Source organism: Mobula birostris, chromosome 23 (assembly GCF_030028105.1).
Source record: "Mobula birostris isolate sMobBir1 chromosome 23, sMobBir1.hap1, whole genome shotgun sequence".
Classification (NCBI taxonomy): domain Eukaryota; kingdom Metazoa; phylum Chordata; class Chondrichthyes; order Myliobatiformes; family Myliobatidae; genus Mobula; species Mobula birostris.
The window spans coordinates 15,020,977-15,046,400 of NC_092392.1; the positions used below are offsets into that span (position 1 = coordinate 15,020,977).

At 40.1% G+C, this 25,424-nt stretch overlaps 2 protein-coding genes across 5 annotated transcripts in view; one reads left to right on the forward strand and one right to left on the reverse strand.

Annotated features, from left to right (window-relative positions):
* The window catches only part of dnajc2 (DnaJ (Hsp40) homolog, subfamily C, member 2), a 36,104-nt gene extending 30,431 nt beyond the window's left edge, over positions 1-5,673 (forward strand). For all 3 annotated transcript variants that reach the window (XM_072241164.1, XM_072241165.1, XM_072241166.1), the window contains 6 exons: positions 1,159-1,228; positions 2,178-2,359; positions 3,318-3,418; positions 3,652-3,762; positions 5,197-5,351; positions 5,532-5,673. In XM_072241164.1, coding sequence (XP_072097265.1) covers positions 1,159-1,228; positions 2,178-2,359; positions 3,318-3,418; positions 3,652-3,762; positions 5,197-5,351; positions 5,532-5,603 — 691 coding nt within the window. In that variant the 3' untranslated portion in view covers positions 5,604-5,673. The remainder of the gene's footprint in view (positions 1-1,158; positions 1,229-2,177; positions 2,360-3,317; positions 3,419-3,651; positions 3,763-5,196; positions 5,352-5,531) is intronic.
* pmpcb (peptidase, mitochondrial processing subunit beta) lies at positions 481-22,862 on the reverse strand. Of its 2 annotated transcripts, none has more exons than XM_072241168.1 (13): positions 22,754-22,862; positions 20,342-20,485; positions 13,272-13,358; positions 12,441-12,570; positions 11,943-12,141; positions 11,784-11,863; positions 10,862-10,974; positions 8,445-8,588; positions 6,891-7,051; positions 6,399-6,484; positions 6,230-6,318; positions 5,841-5,916; positions 481-706 (listed from the first exon to the last, which is right to left on the reverse strand). In XM_072241168.1, exons 1-13 carry the CDS (start codon positions 22,832-22,834, stop codon positions 690-692), a joined length of 1,407 nt encoding a protein of 468 aa, XP_072097269.1. In that variant the 5' UTR covers positions 22,835-22,862; the 3' UTR covers positions 481-689. The 2 variants fall into 2 exon arrangements, with proteins under 2 accessions (XP_072097269.1, XP_072097268.1); XM_072241167.1 differs by lacking the exon at positions 481-706 and adding an exon at positions 3,246-5,762.
* Positions 22,863-25,424: the final 2,562 nt, after the last annotated feature.

Below are 25,424 nucleotides of genomic sequence, written 5' to 3' on the forward strand. Positions count from 1 at the left end.
CATAGATTAAGAACGAAGGGTGAAATATTTAAGAGTGCATGTGGTGAAAATGTGGAACAAGTTGCCAGTGGAAGTGGTGGATGCAAGTTCAATTTCAACATTTAAGAGAAATTGGATAAGTACATGGATGGGGAAGGATATGGAAGGCTATGGTTTGTTGCTGCCTGATCTGTATTGTTTGTGCAGTCCCCTCCCTTCTAAACTTCATAGATATTTTGCCTACATCTATATCCTTTCCCCTTTAACACCTTTTTTGAAATCAATTTCTTAGCCAAGCTTTAAAAGGTTTCTTCTTTTGCTTGGAGTTGAATTTGATTTCATCTCTATATGGAGAATAATGATGTATCTTAAATGTTACATTACTGCAAATTTACTTTTTTTTTGAAGAAAGCAATCTTGCGTGGTCCTATTACCTCTATAAGGTAATGCCATGGACTTGTCAAAGACAGTCAAACTAATGTTTAGTACAACTTGGTTTTATTGGTATTCAAATTCTTTAAACATGCCACATAGGTAATTTCCAATAATTCCAGTTGGTTCACTGTTCTAGCTCTGCACTTGTTACATTTAATCACACAACTCGTGGCTTGGGCCATGTGAGATGAACTGGTCAGGCTCCTTGGGTGGTAGACAGTTCTTCCTTCTGTGAAGGTTGTTCCCAGTGTTGTTGCTACTGATATTGATGTACCCTACCCAGGACAGTCATCTGAAAGTACACAAGGTACATTTTTTACACTTTCCATCCTTAATTTTAGTGACCTGGGCTCCCACTGAGATTGAATAACCCTCTGCTGTCTTACATTCAGCAGTGGCTGTCTGGTTCTACTTTTTAGTACTGGGTTGGAGGGGTCACATAAAGTTGATCTCTATTTTTAGAGTTCACATGAAGTGATTTCTTTTTCCATCATGGCCTGTGGTTTAAGTGTTAGCCGCACAGCACTTATTTCTCATAAATTGTTATATAGCACGTGCATAAAATTTTAAATTGTGGATTGAAACTGAGTACATGCCAACTTTGGTTTGTTATATTTCAGTTACTGTGTTATTTTTGCCTAAATGCACATGGATGCATTGTTATGTTTTAACATTAGTATAAGGAATGCAGATATTAGGATCTACTTTCCCAGCTTCAATGTGCTTTGTTTTCCTTTCTCCTAGCCTACAAACCTTAAATGAAGTACTTGCATCAAGTACAAGGGATGAAGGCCAAGTTGAAATTCAGAAACGGGTATGCTGTAAAAGGTTGTGGTAATGCAAGAAAGACCAATCTTTTGTTGACACATGATCTGCAAATGGGTTGCTTTAGTGTCCTTGAGATTAAATTGACACTAAAATATTATGCGATGTGGAACATTCTAGTCCGAATTCATATTGGTGTTTATTTTATTTACTTGCGTTCGTGCCTCGACTGTCACCACGGTCGTTGCCTCCTTGGATGCAGGTCATCAGATCCTGGAGACTTATTGCCCTTCAGTCACACTAATTTCTACAATACTAGTTTTTTTTTTATTCACAGTTGATTTCTTTGAGCTTTACATTAACTTTTGATCTTTATTTTTTCATTATTTCCTGTTTCTTTTCTGTGAGGACACACAAAGTATTTGTTTGAATTTCTTTGCTGGTACTTCTTCATTTCCCAATGTAACTTACCTTGCCTCAGTAAAAAGCACACACATTAACATAAGTGATCTACGTATCGCGTCTATTTTTAATCAATTAACTTACACTCAATCTACTTTCCTTTCCATCAGCACTGTCTGGAACCTCTTGTTTTATTGGGGCTCTTGCTTTTCTTTAATATTAGATCAAAGGGGAAGGCTTAAAATGATACCATCCTTAAATTCTCTTGAGAGCTATCAATGATCCCACTTTTCTTATCCCTCACCATTCTTCCACTTGCTGCTTTTGTGTGACTTCTCCTCATGACAAAAATTGTTTATAATTTCCATCAAATGAAATGAACAAGAGGCAATGATATGCTTGTAGCGGTATGGGTTATTTTCAAGTACTTGCAATTTACAGTGCTTTTTCTTTGTTCACTTTATCTACATGAACATGACATCTCCCCTTTAAGAGCCAGTTTCCTTAAAGATGCACGGAGATAGCTGAAAAATGGATATATATAAGTTGATCCCTGGCACTTGAGTGTTGTTCTAATTTTAACTTTTTATTGGAAGATCCAAGAGGTGAATGCACAATTAGCAAAAGAAAAGGAGGAAGCAGAGGCACGCATGCGGCAGGCTACAAAAAGCTCAGATCATGTTGCAGGTTGTGGAGGAGGGAGCAAAGCCTGGCTTGAGGATGACTTGCAGCTCCTGATAAAGGGTGTAAATATCTTCCCTGCTGGAACTAATGCAAGGTAATACCTGGAAACTATTCGTAACTTATGTAATATTGCATCTTGTTGGGTGTGGCACTGGCAAAAGCGAAAATATAAGTACTTTTGAGACAGTTAAATTGCTTTTGATAGCATTAATATCTGGTTGTAAAATTTCAAGTTAAAGGAAAAAATCCTAAGCAACGTGTTTCTTTCTCACATTTCTTACATGTGGGTCGAGTCCTTGGGGGTGCTACTTGTTGGGTGGTGACCACAAATTCTCCTTTGGCAGCAGTATAAGATTAACAGATATACAAAAAATATGGAATGCAAGTAGGTTGATTCATTTGACCTTCATTGTTTTCTTTTCCACTTCTCTACATCTCAGTTTCTATTCTGAACAGTATTAATAAGCATTACAGCTCTAACTATTCTCAGTCAAGGGGCCTATTTGTTTTTCTTCTGGTTATTTTCCCACTTAATTTTCTCCAATTGAATTTAGTCTTTTTTTTTTGCAAAGGTAGTAGCAATTCTCTAAAGACTTAATCAAATATCCCTTTCCAGAAAGAGTAAGTGGACATTGTCATGCCAATGTGTGTTGCATTTCAGTCAGACTCATAGGGTAAACTGTGTGCTGGAAACACCAAGTCAAGCAACATCTGTGGAAAGAGAATAACAGTGGTTTGACCTGAAACTTTAATTGTTTTCACATGCTGCCTGACCTGCGGAGACTTTCCAGCATTTAGTTCAGGTTACTAGTATCACTGGTTTTGGATTGTTGTTACTCTTAACTACAGTCTTATTAAAGCAAAGATTAAATGTTTAGGTTGGGTTACTTCATCAAAAATGTCCCAATTGGATAAGTGGATATTCTCATACCTTTATCAAGTTTTTACTTCATTCCATTTAAAGAAAACACAAACAACAATTACCTTTAATGTTTTAATATCCAAATGTAGTAAATAATTCACAGTTACATCAAACTGCACATTCTTTTTAGGTGGGAAGTAATTGCTAACTTTATCAATTCACATTCAACAAGTGGAATTAAAAGAACAGCCAAGGATGTAATCCACAAAGCCAAGAATTTACAAAAACTTGGTAAGTGCTGAAGCTTTTATTTAATCCTCACTTTGTGAGCTGGATTAAGGTGGTTATTTTGAAGTATAACTTAAAAATCTACTTATATACTTTCACATAAATAACACCATTTATAAATTGTCCACAGAAAATACTCAGATCATTTTTATATTCTTTAAAATTGGCTGCTTAGATTTCTTATTCAAACTATTTTCAGAAAATGTTAGTTTTTAATCATTCTATTTGTTCCACAGATCCTCAACAAAAAGATGAAATAAACAAGAAGGCATTTGAAAAATTCAATAAGGAACACAGTACGGCAGCCGCAACAGTAGATAAGGCAATTCCTTCAGAAAGATTTGAGGGTAAAAAAATTAACACTTAATTTGTTGTTTATACTTGAGCATTTATTCAGATCTGTTCTCACTACTAATGTTCAAGAGATGAATATATTCAGGGGAAAATAGGAAAAAGTGTATAGATTGGGTTGTCATCATTACAGGCAGGACACAAATGGAACTTGACACTGTCATTCATGAACATTTTTTATTTAATTTAAAATTGTTTTACTCCCCCAGAGCTGATGTTTTACAAATCCTACCGGTCCGCATATGGAATTTAAAAAATTATTTTTGCAAATGTTGAAAACGTGTATTTTATGAAAATTAACTTCATATGTTTTCAATTGTTATTGTTTCTGTTTTGCTTGTCAATTTCCATATCATTATATCCATTCCACCTTGCTGATTGTAATTCTGGGCACCACTATTATTTAACTGCATTCAGTCCCTTGCTGTTTCTGAAATTTCTCTTAGCTCAGTGGACTGGCATCACACCTGTGAAACATAATTCATTTGTCTGGAAAAGGTGCTACCTTAGGCTCAAAGAAGTTTCCACTAAAGCAAAATAAACTAATGCACTGCAGAGCAAAGAGGAAAAGAACAGCAGTTGTTCATAGTACTGCTACTATGTCGATTCAGGCCTAGGGGGCCGGCGTCGGGCACGATGACAGACTCTCCACTTCTCCCTCTCCCTCATCAGTGTGTTCAGTTCATCTACATTAGCCGTTCTGCTCTCTTCTAGGAGCGTGTTGACCATAGTCTTGGGAGGGCGCCCAGGGTTCATCCTCCCATGCTTGGGCTCCCATATGATGACTAGGTTGGCAGGTAGCTCGGGGTGGCGTAGACAGTGCCCCGCTAGTTGCAGTCTTCTCGCCTCGATTTTAGTGGTGAGCATCGGTAGGTCGTCATAGCTCGACGTTCATCATGTGCTGTTGCCAACTCACGTCAAGAGTTCATAGTAATGACAGTAAAATTTGTACAAGTACAGTATATAAACACTAACATTAGACACCTTGTGGCATTCAGTATGGGAGAAACTTGGGCTAATTGGCATGACCCATGTTTCTGTTGCTCACCATAAAATCCGTGCCTCATGAGGTACAGGTTGTCCTGATTTCTTAAAAAAATCAACTAACATATTTTTAAATGTGTTAGTGGTAAGATCTTTTAACCAAAAAATAAAGTTTCAAACATTCAGTGATTGGCTGGGACTGGGATTTGTACTTAACATGTTGCAATTTTCTTTCAACTGTAGCTTTTTACCAAGGAATGGCCATTGTCATTCTTACTGCTGACAAATCTAGCATGTTGTCCTGGAATCAAATATTGTGTGTGCAGCCAGCTGTTATATTTAAAGAATTAATTTAAAATTCAAATTTCACAAAAAGTATTGCAGAAGTTCATAAGATAATTTGCATTTGAGGTTTTATATTTAACATTCACTTTACTTCCTTGTAGTGCCTGGTTGTGAAATTAACCCTTGGACAGCAGAAGAACAGAAGCTTTTGGAACAGGCACTGAAGACATATCCAGTTAACACACCTGAACGATGGGAGAAAATAGCAGCTACTGTTCCGGGAAGAACCAAGAAAGATTGCATGAAGAGATACAAGGTAAATAAATATTTCTCAGATCTGGAATGTTACAGCAGCCAGAATAAACTATATATAATGAAATATAGATCAGTTCATATCTACAAACTTTTGGAACATGTATAGCTATAGGATTTTGTACTTTGGCTGATTTCAACATGCTGTCCTGCATTGTGAATTCTTTGTTTTTTTTTTAAATAGGAACTTGTTGAAATGGTTAAAGCGAAAAAAGCTGCACAAGACCAAGTTAATACTGCTAGACTGAAGAAATGAAATAATCCACAATCCCTTTTATCACTGTGCATGTGTTATTTGATAATAAAATGGTAAAATCCAGTCTGAATGTTTTGCTTTATTTCATAGAATAACATTATCTTAACCAGTACATTGCACTGCAAATTTTGTTGTAATCTGGAAGTTGTGCAACAGGACCTGCAAAAAGTAATTTATTAGAGTTAGAAAGCCTTAATCGGCTGCAGACAAACAACACAATTTATGACATGTACTTACCAATTGCAGCAATTGCAGGGGCCTTGTTATAGATGTATCTGCTGCATACATCTCTTACTGTTTTGGCATCAACAGCCTAGTTCAAAATTGAAACAGATTTAAGACAAATTAATTTATTCACATGTAGCAGATTAAGGTATATTTAATGATACAATAGACCCAACATCCAACTCTTCATATTTTGATTTTCTATAACAAATGAGTTGAAAGTTTTTTTTTAACTCCCCCCACAAAATTATCCTGTGCTCAGTTTTGGGTAGTAACTTGTGAACTCTTAAGGATGAATTTCTGAAAACCCAATCAACTTGTAATGCACAGATCACTTGTTTAACAGGATCTGGCATTCACGCTTCATAGTTGAAGAAACTACCAGCACAATATGCACTCACTTCAATTCTAGCTTCAAGCTCGGGGAGTGGAATCCTTCTGGTGTAACATAACATTTGTCTGCCAATATCTTCACAGATTGGTGTCGAACCTGGAAACAGTGAATTCCCAATGAATACTTACATAAAAATAACCTTCTGGGAACAAAAAACCCAATAACTCTGTTCTTACCATCAAGCTGCAGTAACATGTTTGTTTTTAGCAGATTCTTTGCTCTTGCAATCTCAGTATCAGTAACACTTGTGCACAATCGCATCCTGAAAAAGAAAAACTGCTTTAGTATTTGCTAACAGCTTCCTGACTGCTTCCAATTTAAAATCTCAAATTTAAACCCTGAAATAAGGCAGATGGGTTAAACCAAAATGTCTTTGTGTTTGTGAAGAATAAATGTTGCCATGCTCATTTAAGTGATATTATTCTGCTGTAGTAAATAATACAGTTCAATGTTTATGTTCACCCTATTGCATAGTTATAGAACCAACATATGATAAAGTAGCAGATATGACTACTGTTATGATCAACCGAATCTGATTCACAAGTGATTCAACTAAGGTATATGGTTGAACATTCCCCTGGAACTTAACTATTTGCTGTGCTGGTACTGTGAAGAATATGGTAACTTGTAATAATTCCTGTGTACAAAAGGTAAATATATACTCTTACCACTCTCTTTGAATAAAATGCAGCATCTCATCAATTGTGTTAGACTCGCAGACCATGTAGAGCCCCCAGAGACCAGTGTCTGTATAACAGGTGTTGAACGACTGGAAACTATGGCAGAGGTTACCCTGGCAAGCGATCTGTGCCAGTTTACTGAACAAATTCTGTTTTTTAAGAAAAATGTTTACAGGTCTAACAGTGCTTCATAATATTTAAAACAGCAACAGTGAAATAAGATAAAATGGATTTATTTTTCTTAGTTTGGAAGGAAACAAGATATTTAATGTCTAAAGTGATGTGACTAACTTTGTGGCTATAGGAAAAAGGAAGGAAATTGCCCTTTAAACTCACGGGGAGCATAGGCCATCAACTTTTTGCTGTTGATGTTTCTGTAGCAGGCAATTTCTTTTTTACGAGGTCGAGTTGCTAGCTCGACCCAGCATGGATGGAAAGCGTGCCCGGGGAGCCGGCTGGGTTCGAACTCAGGAGCCTTCACTCCAAAGTGCGGCCGCTGATGCCACTACGCCACCAGCTGGCTAACTTTGTAGCTACGGTTACCTGTTATATACTCGTCGCAAACCCTACGCAGAGCCAACATGGATCCCTACGCCATAGCCTGGCGCGCACCTCTCTCAAAATGTAACTGCACGTCGCAGCAACGCAGACCGCAACAACTGTGATTGGTCTGCTTGGTAGCATCGCATTTTTTCCTCCGCTGCAACAGCTTCCCATTGGGCGACTGAAGGGCAGGGAAGGAACTCTGGCTGCAATGCTTTCCATAAAGCTTTACAGACCTCCGAAATTATGGAGGACGCATTTCGCTTTTACGAAAAAAGACGCTCGCTTTAAAATTTACCCCGAGAAAGACTACCATGACCATGAAGCCTTGCACGGGCAGGTGTGTGCGCATGCCCGACGTGCCCAAATTGCAGAGCGACGCAGACACACCAACGCACAAGTACAAATGTTCACAATGCGCGTCGGCCACTTGTGTAGGTTACGGCGTCGAGTTGACGCAGAAGTATAAATCAGCCTTTACTTGTGAGTGGCCAAAAACAGACAGCAAACTAGCTTTGTAACAGAGACCAGAAGATGGCAATTTTTTTTCCCATTTAGAGTCAAGTTGCTGGTGACTTAGTTTGTCAGGGTCTATTCTATCTTGCACAATCAATGCCTTCAGAAAGGAAGTTATAAAATTTGTAGTAGAACCTGATAGCAATCACTTTATTTCCCGGTTTTAGAACTAGTACTTGTTATGTCCCTTTCTAAAGCTAGAATCAAAAACTGGTCTCAGGATAAAGGACTGACCATTTAAGATCAGTGAAAAGAAAAATGCCTTCTGTAGTTTTCTGCATACTCATCTTGAGTATATTCAAGCAGAGATTAACAGTTTCTGGCCATTAAAATAGACACGAGGTTATAGGCTCAGCCACAATTTTACTGTTTCTTATTGTCAACTCAAATACCCATAAAACTTGTATTTAACGTAGCTACCAATTGCCATTAAGCTCTAAACAAAGCTATTTTCTAATGACTTTTGCACGCTGGTGTACTTACCACACCACCACCAAAAGAACGGTCCCAGTTACCGATTAGTGTGTTTGCCACCATGAGGGGAAGAGTGTCTGCATGTGACCAGCCAGCCGCTTCAACAGCAATAGCAATGTGAGCCAACGGCATCTTATCATCTCTTACACGAATCTGTGAAACAATTATCACAGTACAAGTAAAGGACTACTCTGGAACATTTAGCAATAAGCTAAAATTAAATGAATCTTTTAAGTATGTTGTAATGTAGAATAGCACAATTAATGGAATTGGTTCTCAGTTAATACTGAAACTTAAATCAAGACTCTCAGAGCAACTTTTAGATGCATATACCTCAAACATTTTAGTTACAAAATAGTCATAGTCATACTTTATTGATCCCAGGGGAAATTGGTTAAATAACTCATATCAGATCTTTTTTGCCTGTTACATCCTATCTTGTACTGATTTGTAAACTTGGTAAAAATCTTTTTCAGAGCTGCCCAAGCATGTAAATTTTCTATTCCTTCATTGTGACTAATAATACTCTAATTAGTATTTCATGAAGATATAAACAATGGTAAGTGGGGAAAGCAAAGTGAAGTTGATGATATTTGCATCCTTCCTGGCCACAGGTACCAGAGGATTGGAGGATAGTAAGTGTTCTGTTGTTCAAGAAAGGTAATAGAAAAATCTAAGGAATTATAGACCATTGAGCCTATGCATCAAACAAATGGAGAGTATTCATGGGCATTTGGAGAAAGTCTTATTAGAATCAGGTTTAATATCACCAGTATATGTTGTGAAATTTATTAATTTAGCGGCAACAGTACAATGATAATATGGGAAAAAATTTAATAAGATCAATTAGTGTGTGTATATGTATATTAAATAAATTAAAAATAGTGCAAAGACAAAAAATAATTTGTAAAAAATAATGTCGTGAGGTGGTGTTCATGGGTTCAATGTCCATTTAAGAATCGGATGGCAGAGGGGAAGTAGCTGTGCGTGTGCCTTCAGGCTTCTCTCTGTCCTACGACGAGAACAATAAAATGAAGGCACGTCCTGGGTGACGGGGGTTCTTAATAATGAACGCTGCCTTTCTGAGATGCAGTTTAGAGATAAACAGCGTGGCTTTGTGAAGGGCAGGTCATGCCTCAAGCCTAACTGAGCTTTTTTTGAGGTGGCGATAAAACAAATTAATGAAGGTAGAGTAGATGTGTATCTGGATTTCAGCAAGGCATTTGACAGTTTCCCATCCATAAAGTCATGAGGCATAGGTCCACTGAAACTTGGCTGAATGGATTTAGAATTGGCTTGCCCGTGGAAGGTAGAGGGTGTCAGTCAAAGTGTATTCTGCCTGGAGGTCAATGGTCAGTAGTGTTCCCAGGGATCTGTTCTGGGACCCCTACTCTGATGTTTAGAAATGACTTGGATGAGGAAATGATGAGGTAGCTTAGTAAGTTTGCAGATGACATGAAGGTCGGAGGTCTTGTAACTTAATGACAATTCTACACAATTTACAACAGGACAGACAGAATGCAGAGTTCAGCAGAGAAGTGGCAGATAGAGTTCAATCTGGAAAAGTATGAAGTGGACCAATTTGGATAATTTAACTGGAAGGCAGAGTACAATGTTAATCGCAGGATTCTTAGTAGTGGGGAGAAAAGAGGAATCTTGAGGTCCACATTCATAGATGCCTCAAAGTTGCCGTGCAAGTTGACAGGATGTTTAAGGTGGTGTAGGGATACTGGCCTTCATTAGCTGGGTGGAGTTGATTCTAGCGAGTGTGTAAAGGTGCAGCTCTTTAAAACTCTGGTTAGACCACACTTAAGGGTATTGTGTACATTTCTGGTCAGCTCATTATAAGGATGTGGAAGCTTTAGAGAGGGTGCAGAGGGGATTTGCCTGGAATGAAAAACTTGTTGTGAGGGTTTTTTTTACTTTGGAGTGATAGAGCTGTACAAGATTATGAGAGGCATAGATAGAGTGGACAGCCAGCACCTTTTTCAGAGAGTGGCAATGACCGATGGCAGAGGACGTTTGTTTAAGAAGGACGGGGGAGTGTTTGTGGGAGGTGCCAGAGGTACAAGGCCATTTAAGAGATTCTTAGGCATGTAATAATATGGATGTAAGAAAATGGAAGATTATGAGCCATGTAGGAGGGAAGGGCTGGATTGATCATGGAGTAGGTTTATATTGAAGGGTCTGTATTGAGTTCTACTGTTCTATGAAGAGGATTACGACCACTGGTGACTCATGTTGTGAGTCATCAGATGGCTGCCACAGATCTCCAGGAATATAAAGAGTGTAAAGTTAGAAATTTTTATCTACTGTCAATAAACAATGCAACCACTCGTAGATGGATTTGGTATGGATCAACCACCCACATCCACAGTATGGCAACAGCATGGCACCTCTGCAATGATGAGATTTGATGCACATACCTCACTTCCTGTGAATTTACATGGAGGCAGATCTGGTGTGATGTTACCTTCGTACGTACTTAAATTACCAAAGTGATGCTTTGCTAAGTCAACCAATTCATCATGTCCTACACCTGCAAGAAGACATTGAAACTTTCTAATTTCTTCACATTATAAAGCACATCATTAGGACAACAATGAACCAAGTTACACATATAGTGTTTAAACTTTTTTTTTCATTGAAAAAGGATCTAGCATTATTTCCTGGCATATATGACAAATAAACTCTTCTTGGGCTGTACCTGTACCCAGCTGGAAGCCCAAGAATAATTTTTTTTGTCATTTTTTCATCATTGCTGTATCTAATTAGCTTCCCTGCCACCCTCCCCGCCCCTCATTTAACTTTCCTTTTCACATATGTCTTTATGTAAGCAGACTAAGAACTCACAGTGTTCGAGTTTTGCTCAGTTCTGTCTTCTGCTGACATCCCTATTTGTTTGTAGCAGGGTCCATTCATAGTTACGATGCAAGTTAACACTGATATTTCCTCACATTGACAGTATGATTTGTAACCCAATGGCACAAATCAGGGACTGAATATAGGACACCTTCATCTCTATAGCAGAAATCCAATCAATTGGATTTTGTAGTATGTTTTAAAAAGAACTATAATGAACTTAAACCTTCAGGTCAGTAAAAAAAATATAAATGGAAAATAAACAGTTGTGTTTTATACTTAATTATGCTTCGATAACACTTCCCTACAAACTGTGGCTATGTCAAGCTTCAATTTACTATTAATTTATGCTTGCAATAAATTACCCCCATTGATACACCCTAAGAAAATATTCATATCAGTAAAAGAAAATTATTTATTGCACCATAGCCTTGTTTACAAAAAGCACCATGATGCATTAAAAGAATTGACAAAGAATATAATTACCTCCAGCAGCGGCCAATACCATCCTTGGTCCTTTGTAGTGCATTGTTATATATTCCACCAGGTCATTCCGAGATATAGATCTGTTATAAAAACAGTTACAGTAATGTTAAAATGAGAAAAATAAACAATTGTTACTTAAAAATATATCCAAATACATACTTGATATTTTCTGTAGGGCCTAAGATGGTGCGACCTAATGCCGTGGACTGATAGGCTGTTGCATGTAGATAATCAAAGACAACTTCCTGAAGATTAGTTTCAACTTCTTGCATTTCCCTGAGGATAACACCTCGTTCACGTTCAATCTCAGCTGCTCCCAAAGTGCTATTCTGGATAATGTCTGCAAGTATTTCAACAGCTGTGTACAAAATATGAATCACAAATGAAGATGTATTATTTTTAATTAGATTTTATGTCCCAATTCTCTTCACTACATCCTATTATATATCTGACAGTAGATAAATGATTACAATTTCTGTAAAATATAATACTGATCGCATTCACATTGGAAAAAAAGATTGCACATTGCTCTATGTTGCAGGGAGAAGGTTTCAAAATAAATTTAATTTACAAAACTACAGTTCCGTTCTAATTACTAGATCTTTTATGTTCTATGACTGCCAGGCTCAAAAGCTAATTAGACATTAACTGAATCACCTCTGGGCAAATCTTTAGAAAATGCTTTAGCATAATACACAGTTTGTTCTCTAGAAGTGTATGCATTTAAATGGGCGCCCATGTTCTCAATTTCAAGCTCCAAGTCTAGCTGAGATCGTTTCTTTGTGCCCTGTAGGTGAAAGGAGAAGAAAAAAAGTTTATTGAATTATAATGGAAGAACTAACAATTCATTTTAGCACTGAATTTACATTTGGCATTGAGCAGTGTACCAGCCAAAATGACACTCAGTCAATCCATGACATGCCTAGTTCTACTTCCAATAAATCAATCTTTAGTTCTCAACCATTTTTCACCTACATGATCAACCTTTCCACTGCATAATGAACCCAACTCCAACTATTCCAAACAGCCTCAATATCCATCATCACAGAACTGTACTCCTCCCTAGTACAAATTATTCCACACCTTTCGCCCACCCTTCCACTCTATCTTTAAAGTCATACTTCCTCGCACATTCTTCCTTCCAACTTGCTATCGTAGATCACTGACCAAGACCTCGAGAACACAATCTCACCTCTACACTACAGTCTTCTTCCCAAATACCACCTCAAAACTTACCCATTTAATTAAACCACCAAGTTCTTTCTCACCATTCCTATTAAATCTGCTTTAAGTATACCCAGTGCCTCCACAGCCACCTGTAGCGATAAATTCCACAGGTTCATCACCCTCTAGTTAAAGAAATTTTTCTTCATAAAGAGACGTCCTGGTCAGAGACATTCCCACTATTGGTAATGTCTACTCTATCTGGGCCTCTCAAAAAGGTGTCATCACATTGAAAATTCTGATGGTAAATTCAGCCTTCCTTACTTTGAAGGCCATGTGCTCCAAGAAATGAGCTGTTCCATTGTTCTTTTCATTCTCGTAGCGACTCCCTGCATCGATCCACAATCCAACCTAGGGAAAGCAAAATAAATCAGAACTAAAGCCAAACAATTTCCTCATAGCAACATGTAAAAGGAAACAATGGTGAGAACGCAAAGAAGAATTGCACAGGAATGTTCTCAAATCTGGGAAGATACTCTATGCCTTTGCATAAGTCAAAGAACTAGAATTTTCACAAGTTGAAAATTAAAATATTATGTATTCATGTTTATATGTAGTCATATATAGGTAAAGTGACAATCACTGGGATCTAGTGTATGTGATAACAAATTGAGGTTATCTGAATGGTTAGAATGACAAAGCAGAATTAATAGACACTTTCCACAATGGCATGGGTTAGCAGTTTGTCTTGTTCCCCATTTCCATGAATAATTTTAACTTGTGCATAAAATATGAAAATTTGCTGGTGAAACTAACTGGCAACTTGAAAAATTTGAGATTATGGTAGAATCCATTAGATTAAATCGTCAGGTTAAAGTAGATACAAAGTAAAATACGAAGGGGGATGCTCCAATAAATAAATAGAATAGAAAAATATTCTGATAACGAGTGAAGCAAGGAACCGCACGAGGCAAGAAGCTGATGCCCAGCTCATATACAACAAATACTTAGGCCTCAAACCACGGGCTTGTCCGCTGCTGCGGTCCAGTTGAAAGACGCTGGAGGTGGTGCATCTGGGGCTGGCCTCCAGTGTTCAATCAGTGGAATGACAGGCTGGAGACTATACCATCAATTTGTGGGACATGTTGCTCAGAATCTTGGAATATATATGTGCTGTTTTTGCATGACTATATATTTTTTCCCTCACTATTTTGAATGCGTTGTGTATGTTTTGCACCTTGGTACCAGTGGAATGCTGTTTCATTCGGCTATATCCGTGTATGGTTGAATGATAATTAAGACCATAAGACACAGGAGCAGAATTAGGCCATTCAGCCCAATGAGTCTGCTCTGCCATTCCATCATGGTTGATCCCAGATCCCACTCAACCCCATGCACCTGCCTTCTCACCATAACCTTTGAGGCCCTGATCGATCAGGAACCTATCAACTTCCATGTTAACTATACCCATGGACTTGGCCTCCACTGCAGTCTGTGACAGAGCATTCCACAGATTCACTACTCTCCAGCTAAAATAAAAAATTCCTCCTTACCTCTGTTCTAAAAGGTCACCTCTCAGTTTTGAGGCTGTGCCCTCTAGTTCTGGATACATAGGAAACATCCTCTCCACACCCACCCTATCTAGTCCTTTCAATTTTCAGTAGGTTTCAATGAGATCCCCATGCATTCTTCTAAATTCCAGTGAATACAGGCCCAAAGCTGCCAAAAGCTCCTCATATATTAACCCCTTCATTCCCAGAATCATCATCGTGAATCTCCTCTAAACGCTCTTCAATGACAACACATTCTTTTTGAGATTATGGGGCCCAAAATTGTTATCAATACTCCAAGTGCGACCTGACTAGTGTCTTACTAAGGCTCAGCATCATCTCCTTGCTTTTACATTCTATTCCCCTTGAAATATATGCCAACACTTCATGTGCCTTCCTTACCACAGACTCAACCTGTAAATTAACCTTCTGGGATTCTTGCACGAGGATTCCTAAGTCCCACTGCATCTCCATGTTTGAATAATGCAGACCATTTAGATAATAGTCTGCATTATTGTTCCTTTTACCAAAATCCATCATACATTTCCCAAAACTGTATTCCATCTGCCACTTTTTTTGTCCATTCTTCCAATCTGTCTAAGTCCTACTGTAATCGCATTGCTTTCTCAGCACTACCTACCCCTCCAGCTATCTTTATATCATTCGCAAGCTTTGCCACAAAGCCAATTTCATTATCCAAATCATTGACAAAGTGAAAAGCAGAGGTCCCAATACTGACCACCTGGGAACACCACTAGTCACCTGCAGTCAACCGAAAAGGCCCCCTTTATTCCCACTTGCTGCCTCTTGCCTGTCAGTTATTCCCCTATCCATGCCGGTATCTTTCCAGTAACGTCATAGGACTTTATCTTGTCTCATATGTGGCACTTTATCAAAGGTCTTCTGAAAATCCAAATAAGTGGCATCCACTGCCTGTCCTTTGTTCACCCCACTTGTTACTTTCTCAAAGAACTCTAACAGAATTGTCAAGCAAGAAACCATGCTGACTTTCACTTACTTGATCATTAGGCTCCAAATATTCCAAAACCTCATCCTTAATATTAGACTCCAACACTTTCCCAATCATTGAGGTTAGGCTAACTGACCTATAATTTCCTTTCTTTTGCTTTCCTCCCTTCTTAAAGAGTGGAGTGACATTTGCAATTTTCCAGTCCTCCTGGACCATGCCAGAATCAATTAATTCTTGAAAGATCATAACCAATGTATCCGTTAACTCTTCAGCAACCTCTCTCAGGACACTGGGATGTAGTCCATCTGGTCCAGGTGACTTCTCCACCTTAAGACCTTTGAGTTTGCCCAGCACTTTTTCCTTTGTAGTAACAATGGCACTCACTCCTGCACTCTGACCTTCACGGAACAATGACACACTGTTAGTATCTTCCACGGTGAAGATTGATGCAAAGTACTCATTAAGTTCATCTGCCATTAAACCCGATTTGATACAATTCCCAGCTGCAACAGATCCACTAGGAGATCAGCAAAGAGATATACAAGGCCAGATCATCTGATTGGACACCTATCTAGGTCTTGCAAATGGTTTTCAGCCACAATCTATTGCATTTACCAATGAGCATACCAAACTCTATAAAAACAACTCAATGCTACTTCTCAAGGACGTGACTAGTTTCTCTGTGCACCCATGGGCAATACCTGTTGCTCTCAGGTGATTGAATACTATTCTCTGTGGTGTTATTGTGGAGTAGGATGGGAATCAATTATGCACACGGCTGAGAACCCCACATTTTATATGACAATCACCAGGGTGGAAGGGCTTATGCAAACTATTTTAAAAATGCTTACGCCTGACTTTAAAGCCCACCCCAACTGAAATCAAAGTTCATCACACCAGTGATCACCCACATCACATACTGTTGGCACAATCTCATCTCCAATTCTGATTGTTCTCCCCCAAATCCCTCCTTAAAAATGTACCACTTAAACCTACTACCTTGCCCCTCCCATCCCTCAGCTTTAAACTGAGTCATGGTGTCAAAGAGGTGGAAGACTTGTCTATGATCCGGAGCACCAAAATTACTTAGCAGAGACAAGATCATTGAAATGAGAGGCAGCATATTGGTAAATGGCAAAGATTGTGGCTGAAAACCATTTGCAAGGCATGGGTAGATGTCCAATAGGTGATCTCACCAGAGAGATCTGATTGCTGATCTCTTCAAAGTGAATCTGTTGCAGCTGAGACTTGCTTTATTTGTCATGAATGGTCTGGCATCTCTCTTCCTTCATGTTGCTCCTTATTTCATTTGTTATCAAAATACAATTCCATGTCAATTAAGGTCCCAGCAAGTGATAACAGACCAAATTCACCAGTGTTAGACATGAAACATTAATGTTTCTCTTCCCACAGATGTGGCCAAATCTGCTGCATATTTCCAGCATTTTCTGTTTTTAACTACCATCATAACTACAGCTCAAAAGGAAATTCATGAGCTATATGGTTCATTGAGCTAGGACTTTTGTCTCTGAAGTAATGATGAGATGTGACTTGAGATGTACAAGATAATAAGAGGTGTAGACCTCGTGGACAGTCAAAGACATTTTCCCAGGGTGGAAATGGCTAAATAAGGGAGCACAATTTTCAAGCAATTGAAGAAAAAGTATTGGGGGACGGGTGGGGTGAAATGTCCGAGGTTAAGTTTGTTTATACACAGGGTACGTCCACACTACGCCAGATAATTTTGAAAACAAAGCTTTTTCTCTTCGTTTTGACCTTCTGTCCACACTGAAGTGGCGTTTTCATCCCCCGAAAACGGAGATTTTCAGAAACGATCTCCTGAGTGAATAAATCTGAAAGCGCCTAATATCCGTTGTAGTGTGTATGGGGTAACCGGAGAGATTTAAAAACGCTGTCATGACAACACCACAACAACGTTTTTTCTGCTTCTGCTTGGTACTGCGCAAGCACTGCCGTACGGCTGTTATAACGCACAGTCGGTGTGAACGGCGTGAGAGTTAAATTGTAAAGTGAGCTTTTTTGACTATTTAAAAATGCTGTCATGACATGCCGGAACAGATAGCCGCAGGGCGGCATTTCGTTGTTTTCTTGAACACAAACCCCCACATAACCTAACAATTTCAGAACAAACGGCAACGAGACTGAAGCCAGAAGGGTTAGAAATGTACTCACCAAATACTTTGACCCATAGCTTACTGAATAAATAAGTATACTCACTTTGCCCTGTTTTCTGTCCTCGCTTGTATGAAGGTGGTTCACCTATTTATGCAAGTACTTCTCTGACAATAGATGTGTAACAGCCTAATGTAACATTGTATGGAAATACAAGATAACACTGATGCAGACATGTTTTATACATTTAACAAGGTGCTTTATTAATGCAACAGAGTTAGTCAGTTTTTCAATGTTCGTCGTCAGCTTGGTAATACTGTCCATGAACTCCCTGTCGGTTGCCTCTATACACTCCAGTATTTGTTTTTTTTTAGTTTTAAGTCCTCCTGCACGAGAGCCAAGAGCAAGTCCGTTTAAGTTTTTCTACTCTGTAACTGGACAAACGCGCACCAAGTATACCGTTTCCTCTTCGCTTGTTTTCTGTGTGTCCTGCGCATGCCCAGTAGGAGGAGATTCGCCCAAATATCTGTCTAATGTGGACGGAGATATTTTGAAAAACGCTTAGTGTGGACGCCTGTGGTTTTTACTCGAAACCTGCGTTTTCAAAATTATCCGGTGTAGTGTGGACGTAGCCACAGAGAGTGGTAGGTGTGTGAAATGTGCTGCCAGGGGTGGTGGTAGAGGCAGATACATTAAGGACATTTAAGAGATGGCCTCTGTACCTCCCTCTGTAATTGGAACCTCGATTTCCTAACCAGAAGACCACAGGTTGGTGATAACATATCCTCTTTGCGACGATCAACACTGGCGCACCTCAGGGGTGTGTGCTTAGCCCACTGCTCTACTCTCTGTATACACATGATTGTGTGGCTAGGCATAGCTCAAATACCATCTACAAAAGTACAATCTACAAATCTACCATTGTTGGTAGAATCTCAGCTGGTGATGAGAGGGTGGCCAGGAGTGAGATATGCCAACTAGTGGAGTGGTCCCGCAGCAACAACCTGCACTCAATGTCAGTAAGACGAAAGAGCTGATTGTGGACTTCAGGAAGAGTAAGATGAAGGAATACATACCAATCCTCATAGAGGGATCAGAAGTGGAGAAAGTGAACAGCTTTAAGTTCCTGGGTGTCAAGATCTCTGAGGATCTAACCTGGTCCCAAAACATCGATGCAGTTATAAAGAAGGCAAGACAGAGGCTTTGAAGAGATTTAGCATATCAACAAACACACTTCTATAGTTGAACCGTGGAGAGCATTCTGACAGGCTGCATCACTGTCTGGTATGGAGGAGCTACTGCACAGGACCGAAAGAAGCTGCAGAAGGTTGTAAATCTAGTCAGCTCCATCTTGGGCACTAGCCTACAAAGTACCGAGGACATCTTTAGGGAGCGGTGTCTCAGAAAGTCAGCGTCCATTATTAAAGACCTCCAGCACCCATGGCATGCCCACTTCTCAATGTTACCATCAGGTAGGATATACTGTGTGCCTGAAGGCGCACGTTCAGTGATTCAGGAACAGCTTCTTCCCCTCTGCCATCCGATTCCTAAATGGACATTGAAGCTTTGGACACTACCTCCCTTTTTTTAAATACGCAGTATTTCTGTTTTTGCACATTTTAAAAAATCTATTCAGTATACTTAATTGATTTACTTGTTTATTTATTACGTTTTATTTTATTTATTTTTTTTCTCTCTCTGCTAGATTATGTATTGCATTGAACTGCTGCTGCTAAATTAATAAATTTCACGTCACATGCCGGTGATAATAAACCTGATTCTGATAGATAGATACTTTATTGATTCCACAGGAAATTAAGGTCACAGCAGCATTACAAGTGCACAGATACACAAATATTAGAAGAGAAGTAAGAAAGAAGAAAAAAAAGTTACCTCAAACAGTCTAACAGGAGGGGGTCATCACTTCCCCTGCTATAGGTTGGCTCATTATAGAGCCTAATGACAAAGGGAAGAATGACCTCAAATAGCACTCTTTGGAGTAGCACAACCGTCTTAGTAAAATAGATGATAGGACTATGTGGGAGGGAAGGGTTAAATTGATCTTAAGAGTAGGTTAGCACAACATTCTGGGCCATAGGGCCTGTACTGTGCTGTAATATTCTATGTTCTGTGAGCAGGAGATTGCAAAGTCAAGCTGTCACTGAGGGGCCTTGCTGATCCAAACACTTCACAGCACAAATGAAACCAGTAACAATAGTTATTCGCGTCATTGCTGTTCACAGGTCAGTTAACCTGATCTGTTTAAGTGACCAAATACCTATGGTGAATTTCACCAGAGTAGAACAGGGAGATGAAGATGGCACATTTGACGTGCGACTGAATTTGTACTCAGCATAGATGTTTCAAATGCAGAAAGGCTTGGGGTGGGGTAGAGGGAGAGAGATCTGATAGTGCAGAACGGCAAGCTAGGTTTGGTGAAAGTCAACATTCAAAGCCTACTCATAGGCTGTTCTAGCCAACCTGCTTACCTTTTTCTCAATTGCTGATTAATTGGCATCTGATTCTACATCATTTACATATTTGATCCCTATCTGTGCTGCTGGCCGGTGAACCCCAAGTACACCTACCAAATGAACACCAAGACAATGTCTAGATTTTAATAAAAATAACCAGAGGAAGAAACCATTTGACAATTAGATCTTTTATGTATACCACACATAAGAAAAATGATATGTTGCTACATGTGAATAAGAAAGTCCACAAATATGGCTCGTACTCACTGTACAAGTTGGGAGTCCAGAATCTTCTGATGTTACTCGGAGTCCATTTTCCAGAATAGTTAATTTTGTTTCTGGTACATTCAGAATGACTTGTGCAGCTGTGGCTTGAGTGGCCTGGAATCTGTTCCAGCTGTTTAAGACAGTCTGAAACAATAGATGTAATCATCTATCTTAATTTACAGAAAACAAATTAATCAGTGCAAAATATAATTACAAGAAAGGCTCTGATAATCCATGATGCAACCATCTGAAACCTGACATCAAGTGACATTTCCCACTCTGCTGAAATTTACTGGACCTTCAGTTCCCATGCTGCTGCAAAACTCACCAGGGTCCCATTCCTGCATACCCTCGAATCACTGGAGATATTATAACATTTTTAACAATTTAAAAGTGTTGGGATAGTAAAAGGAAATTCTGTACAATAGTCCAGAAAATCTGCTAGTCCAATACCAAAGTCTCAATGATGTCAGATTAGCAGAGTTTTTCTGACATTTTCCTACATAACATAATAAATAAGCCTCAAGGCCAAATATTTTAATCAAAGATTTATCTTTACGCTACAGAGGTAAAACACTAGTCTAACCTTTGAGATGCAACACAAGGACCAACAGACGTCTCTGGCAGAGGCTTCACTCAGACAGAAACAACATCAGCTGGTGACAGGAACAAGCATCTGCTTGGCACCAGACCCATCAAATAGTAAGAGTACAAAAACTGAACAAGAGGAATTCTGCAGATGCTGGAAATTCAAGCAACACACATCAAAGTTGCTGGTGAACGCAGCAGGCCAGGCAGCATCTCTAGGAAGAGGTACAGTTGACATTTCAGGCCGAGACCCTTCGTTAGGACTAACTGAAGGAAGAAAAAATCTCTTACTAACTCTTCCTTCAGTTAGTCCTGACGAAGGGTCTCGGCCTGAAACGTCGACTGTACCTCTTCCTAGAGATGCTGCCTGGCCTGCTGCGTTCACCAGCAACTTTGATGTTAGTACAAAAACTGCATCACTGTGTGGCTACAACAAACAATCTGATAGAAGAGCTTAGCAGGTTGAGCAGCATCCATGGGGCAGACAGGTGGGAAGGTGCTACCCTAGACCCATCTCATGGACCTTTGTATCTTCTACGACTCTATCCTCGACTTCCTTATTGGAAGACCACGGTCAGGATGGCTCATACAAACATCTCCTCCTTGCAGACAATCAGAGACTCGTCTTAAGGATGCTCTACTCTAATGACTGCGTGACTAGACCCAGCTCAAATGTCATCTATAAAAAGAGGGAGATAGATCTGCTGCTTACACCATAAGTCAGAGAAGCAGATTTAATCATGGCTGATTTATTATCCCTCTCAACCCCATTCTCCCTGCGGCCTTACCAATCAAGAACCTATCAACCTCTGCTTTAAATACACCCAACGAGTTGGCCTCCACAGCTATCTCTGGCAATAAATTCCAGATTCACTATTCTCTAGCTAAAGAAATTCCTCAGTTCCCTTCTAGAGAGACATTCTTGCAGACCTAGACTCTCCTACTATTGGAAACATCCTTTCCACGCTCATTCTAAGCCTTTCAATATTCAATAGCTTTCAGTGAGAACCCCTCCCCCCCCCCCCAAATTATTCTTCTAAACTCCACTGTTGAGTGGTGTCACAACAACAAACTCACGTAATGTCAGCAAGGCCAATGAATTGATTGTGGATTTCAGGGAGGGGGACTGGGTGACACACATCAGTCCTCAGAGAGTCACCAGTGGAAAAGGTGAAGGAGTTCCTGGGCAGTGATATTTAACCTGGGACCAACACAATGATGCAATCACAAAGGCATACCAGCGACTCTACTTCATTAGGAGTTTCAGATCTGGTTTGTCACCACAGACTTTTGCAAAGTTCTATAGATGTAAAGTGAAGAGCATTCTGACCGGCACGGAGGCTCCAATACACAGGACCCCAAGAGGCTGAGAGCGTTGTAGATTCAGCCACAACAATCCCCACCATCGAGAACATCTTCAAGAGGCGCTGCATCAAGAAGACGGCATCCAACCAGGACACGCTCTCGTCTCATTACAGTACTACCATCAGGGAGGAGGTACAGGAGCCTGAAGACCCACTCTCAACGTTTTAGGAGCAGCTTCTTCCCTTCGGCCATCCGATTTCCATTAACCCTACCTCGTTACTTCTCCACTATTTAGTTTATAATTTATAGCAGTTTTTATGCCTTGGTCTGTACTGCTGCCGTAAAACAACACAAATTTCGCGACATAGATCAGTGGTAACAAACCGATTCTGAACACCTGAAGTCTCCCCAGGTATTACACCCCCTCCCGCACGAACTTCCTTCGCTACAGCAAAATCAAAACTAGGTTGCCAGCAGCTGAATCGAACGGTGAAAGTCCGGGGGCTGGCGCGAACCTACCTGTGGCTTCCCGCATCGCCAGTCCGTCCGGAGGAGCCTCAGCCCCGCTGCCTGAGCAGCCCACCGAACACACGCCGCCATCTTACCTCAACACTGCGCCTGCGCAGGCACCGTGGATGACGCCACTGCTGTTACATCACACATAGGGCGTTCCAATCAATCGGCGAGCCGGTCGATCGAGTCCTGCGGCGGCCGCCGGGGTGCTTTTTGCTTGCTGCAAGTCATTGCACTAAGTTTGAGGCATGGATGATCGAAGTGTGTAATAATTTTGTAATATTATTTAGCTTTAGAAATGTTATTAATAACATACGAATGCAGTGCGGTCCCTTGGCCCATTATGTTGTGCCGATCGTTCCAAGATCAATCTAACCCTTCCCTCCCCTTTTTCTTTCATCCGTGCGCCTATCTAAAGCTCCCAATGTACCTGCCTTTACCACCACCAGCAGCTATGCGTTCCATGCACTTACCCATCTGTGTATGACAGACACCGCCCGCTCCCGTACTTTTCTCCAATCACCTCAAAATTATGTCCTCTCATATTAGCCATTGACACCCTGGGGGAATGGCGCTGGCTGTCCGCTCTACCCACGCCCTTTATCATCTTTTACACCTCTATCAAGTCACCTTTCACCCTCCTTCGCTCCAAAGAGAAAAACCCTAAGTCGCTCAGGCTTTCCTCATAAAGACGTGCTCCCAAATCCAGGCAACATCCCTCTGCACCCTCTGTAATGCTTCCACATCCGTCCTATAATGAGGCGACCAGAGCTGAACACAATACTCCCAAGCACGGTCTAACCGGAGTTTTATAGAGCTGCCAACATGCCACACACCTTCCTAACAACTCTATCAACTTGCAAGGCAACTTTGAGGGATCTATAGGCGTGGACCCGGAGATCACACTGCTAAGAATCCTGCCATTAACCTTGTAGGTACTTTTATGTTCAACCTGCCAAGTCTATCACTTCAAACTTCTTCAGATTGAACTCCATTTGCCACTCCTCAGCCCAGTTCTGCATTCTATCAATGTTCTGCTGTAACTTATAACATGCTTTTAAATTATCCTCAACACCACCATCTGTGCCATCTACAAACCTAATGACCCACCCTTCCACTTCCTAGTCTCACTCATTTACTAAAATAACAATGAGCAGGGGTCCCAGAACAGATCTCTGTGGAACACCACTATCACTGGCTTCCAGGCAGAGTACGCCCCAAGTACTACCACTCTCTGCCTTCTGCGGGCATCCCAATTCTGAATCCACACAGCCAAGTTTCTCTGGATCCCATACTTTCTGACTTTCTGAATGTGTCTACCATGGGGAACCTTGTCAAACATATTACTAAAGTCCATATCTCTATCTCTATCTCTCTCTCTCTCTCTCTCATATATATATGAGCAAATACAAGAAACTCAAATATATATATATATACACACACACATACAAAGTCTACCACTCTACCTTCATCAATTTGTTTAGTCACTTCCTCAAAGAAATTTGCAAAGATTAGGCACGTTGTCTAAAACTTTGACAAAATTCTGCAGGTGTGTGGTGGAGAGTATATTGACTCTTTGAATCATGATGCCTTTGAATGGAAAAGTCTACAAAAAGTAATGGATATGGCCCAGTCCATTATGGGTAAAGCCCTCCCCACCATTGAGTGCATCTACACGGAGCACTGTTGCAGGAAAGCAGCGTCCATCATCAAGTATCCCCACCACACAGGCCATGCTGTCTTCTCACTGCTGCCATCAGGAACAAGGTAGAGGAGCCTCAGGACTCGCACCACCAGGTTCAGGAACAGTTATTACCCTTGGACCATCAAGCTCCTGAACCAGAGGGAATAACTTCACTCGCCCCATCATTGAACTGTTCCCACAACCTATGGACTTGTTTTCAAGGACTCTTCGTCACACATTGTTGATATTTATTGCTTATTTATTTATTATTATTATTTCTTACTTCTCTGTATCTGCACAGTTGGTTGTATTTTCACACTGGTTGTTTGTCCATCCTGTTGGGTGCCATCTTTCATTGGTTCCATCATGTTTCTTATATTTGCTGTGAATGCCCACAAGAAAATGATTCTTAGGGTTGTAAGATCCTCATCTTCTTATCTGGCTTCTACCTCCTTTCTTTCCAGTTCTGATGAAGGGTCTCATCCTCAAACATCGAGTGTTTATTCCTCTCCATGGATGCTGCCTGACCTGTTGAGTTCCTGCAGGATTTTTTTTTGTGTGTTATTCTGTTACTTACTTCTGTGGCCAATGGGAATGCAAAGATCTGAGATGTACCATGTCTTCCTGTTGCTCACTCTCCTCATTAAGAACGCTACGGACCCAACTTGAGACATCCCTGATCCTGGCACCTGGGAGGCAACAGAGAGATTACAAGTATCTCCTACTAGAAGCTGAGCATCACAAATATAAGTTTACATTTAGTAGGCACTAGATTTATCGGATTTATTTTTAATTTATGAATTGCACTTCTATGCACACACTTTAATTGCTATTGGTACCACCCCCTATCTACATATACAGTATATCCTTCAATAATAATCATTATGAAAATTCTTAATTAATTTGTGAGTGTTAGCCTCCAACTTGAGCATCAATTTCTCCTTACAGTAATTTTTTCTTCTTTTCCCTTCCCCCTTTCCCTCTTCTCGCCTG

Coding starts and splice junctions, on each gene's coding strand:
- pmpcb (XM_072241167.1), bottom strand. CDS start 22,834: ATGGCGGCGTGTGTTCGGTGGGCTGCTCAGGCAGCGGGGCTGAGGCTC. Junction 11,864..11,942: donor GGCCCTACAGAAAATATCAA/GTATGTATTTGG, acceptor TTTTTATAACAG/ATCTATATCTCGGAATGACC. Junction 5,917..6,229: donor AGCTTGAAGCTAGAATTGAA/GTGAGTGCATAT, acceptor ATTTTGAACTAG/GCTGTTGATGCCAAAACAGT.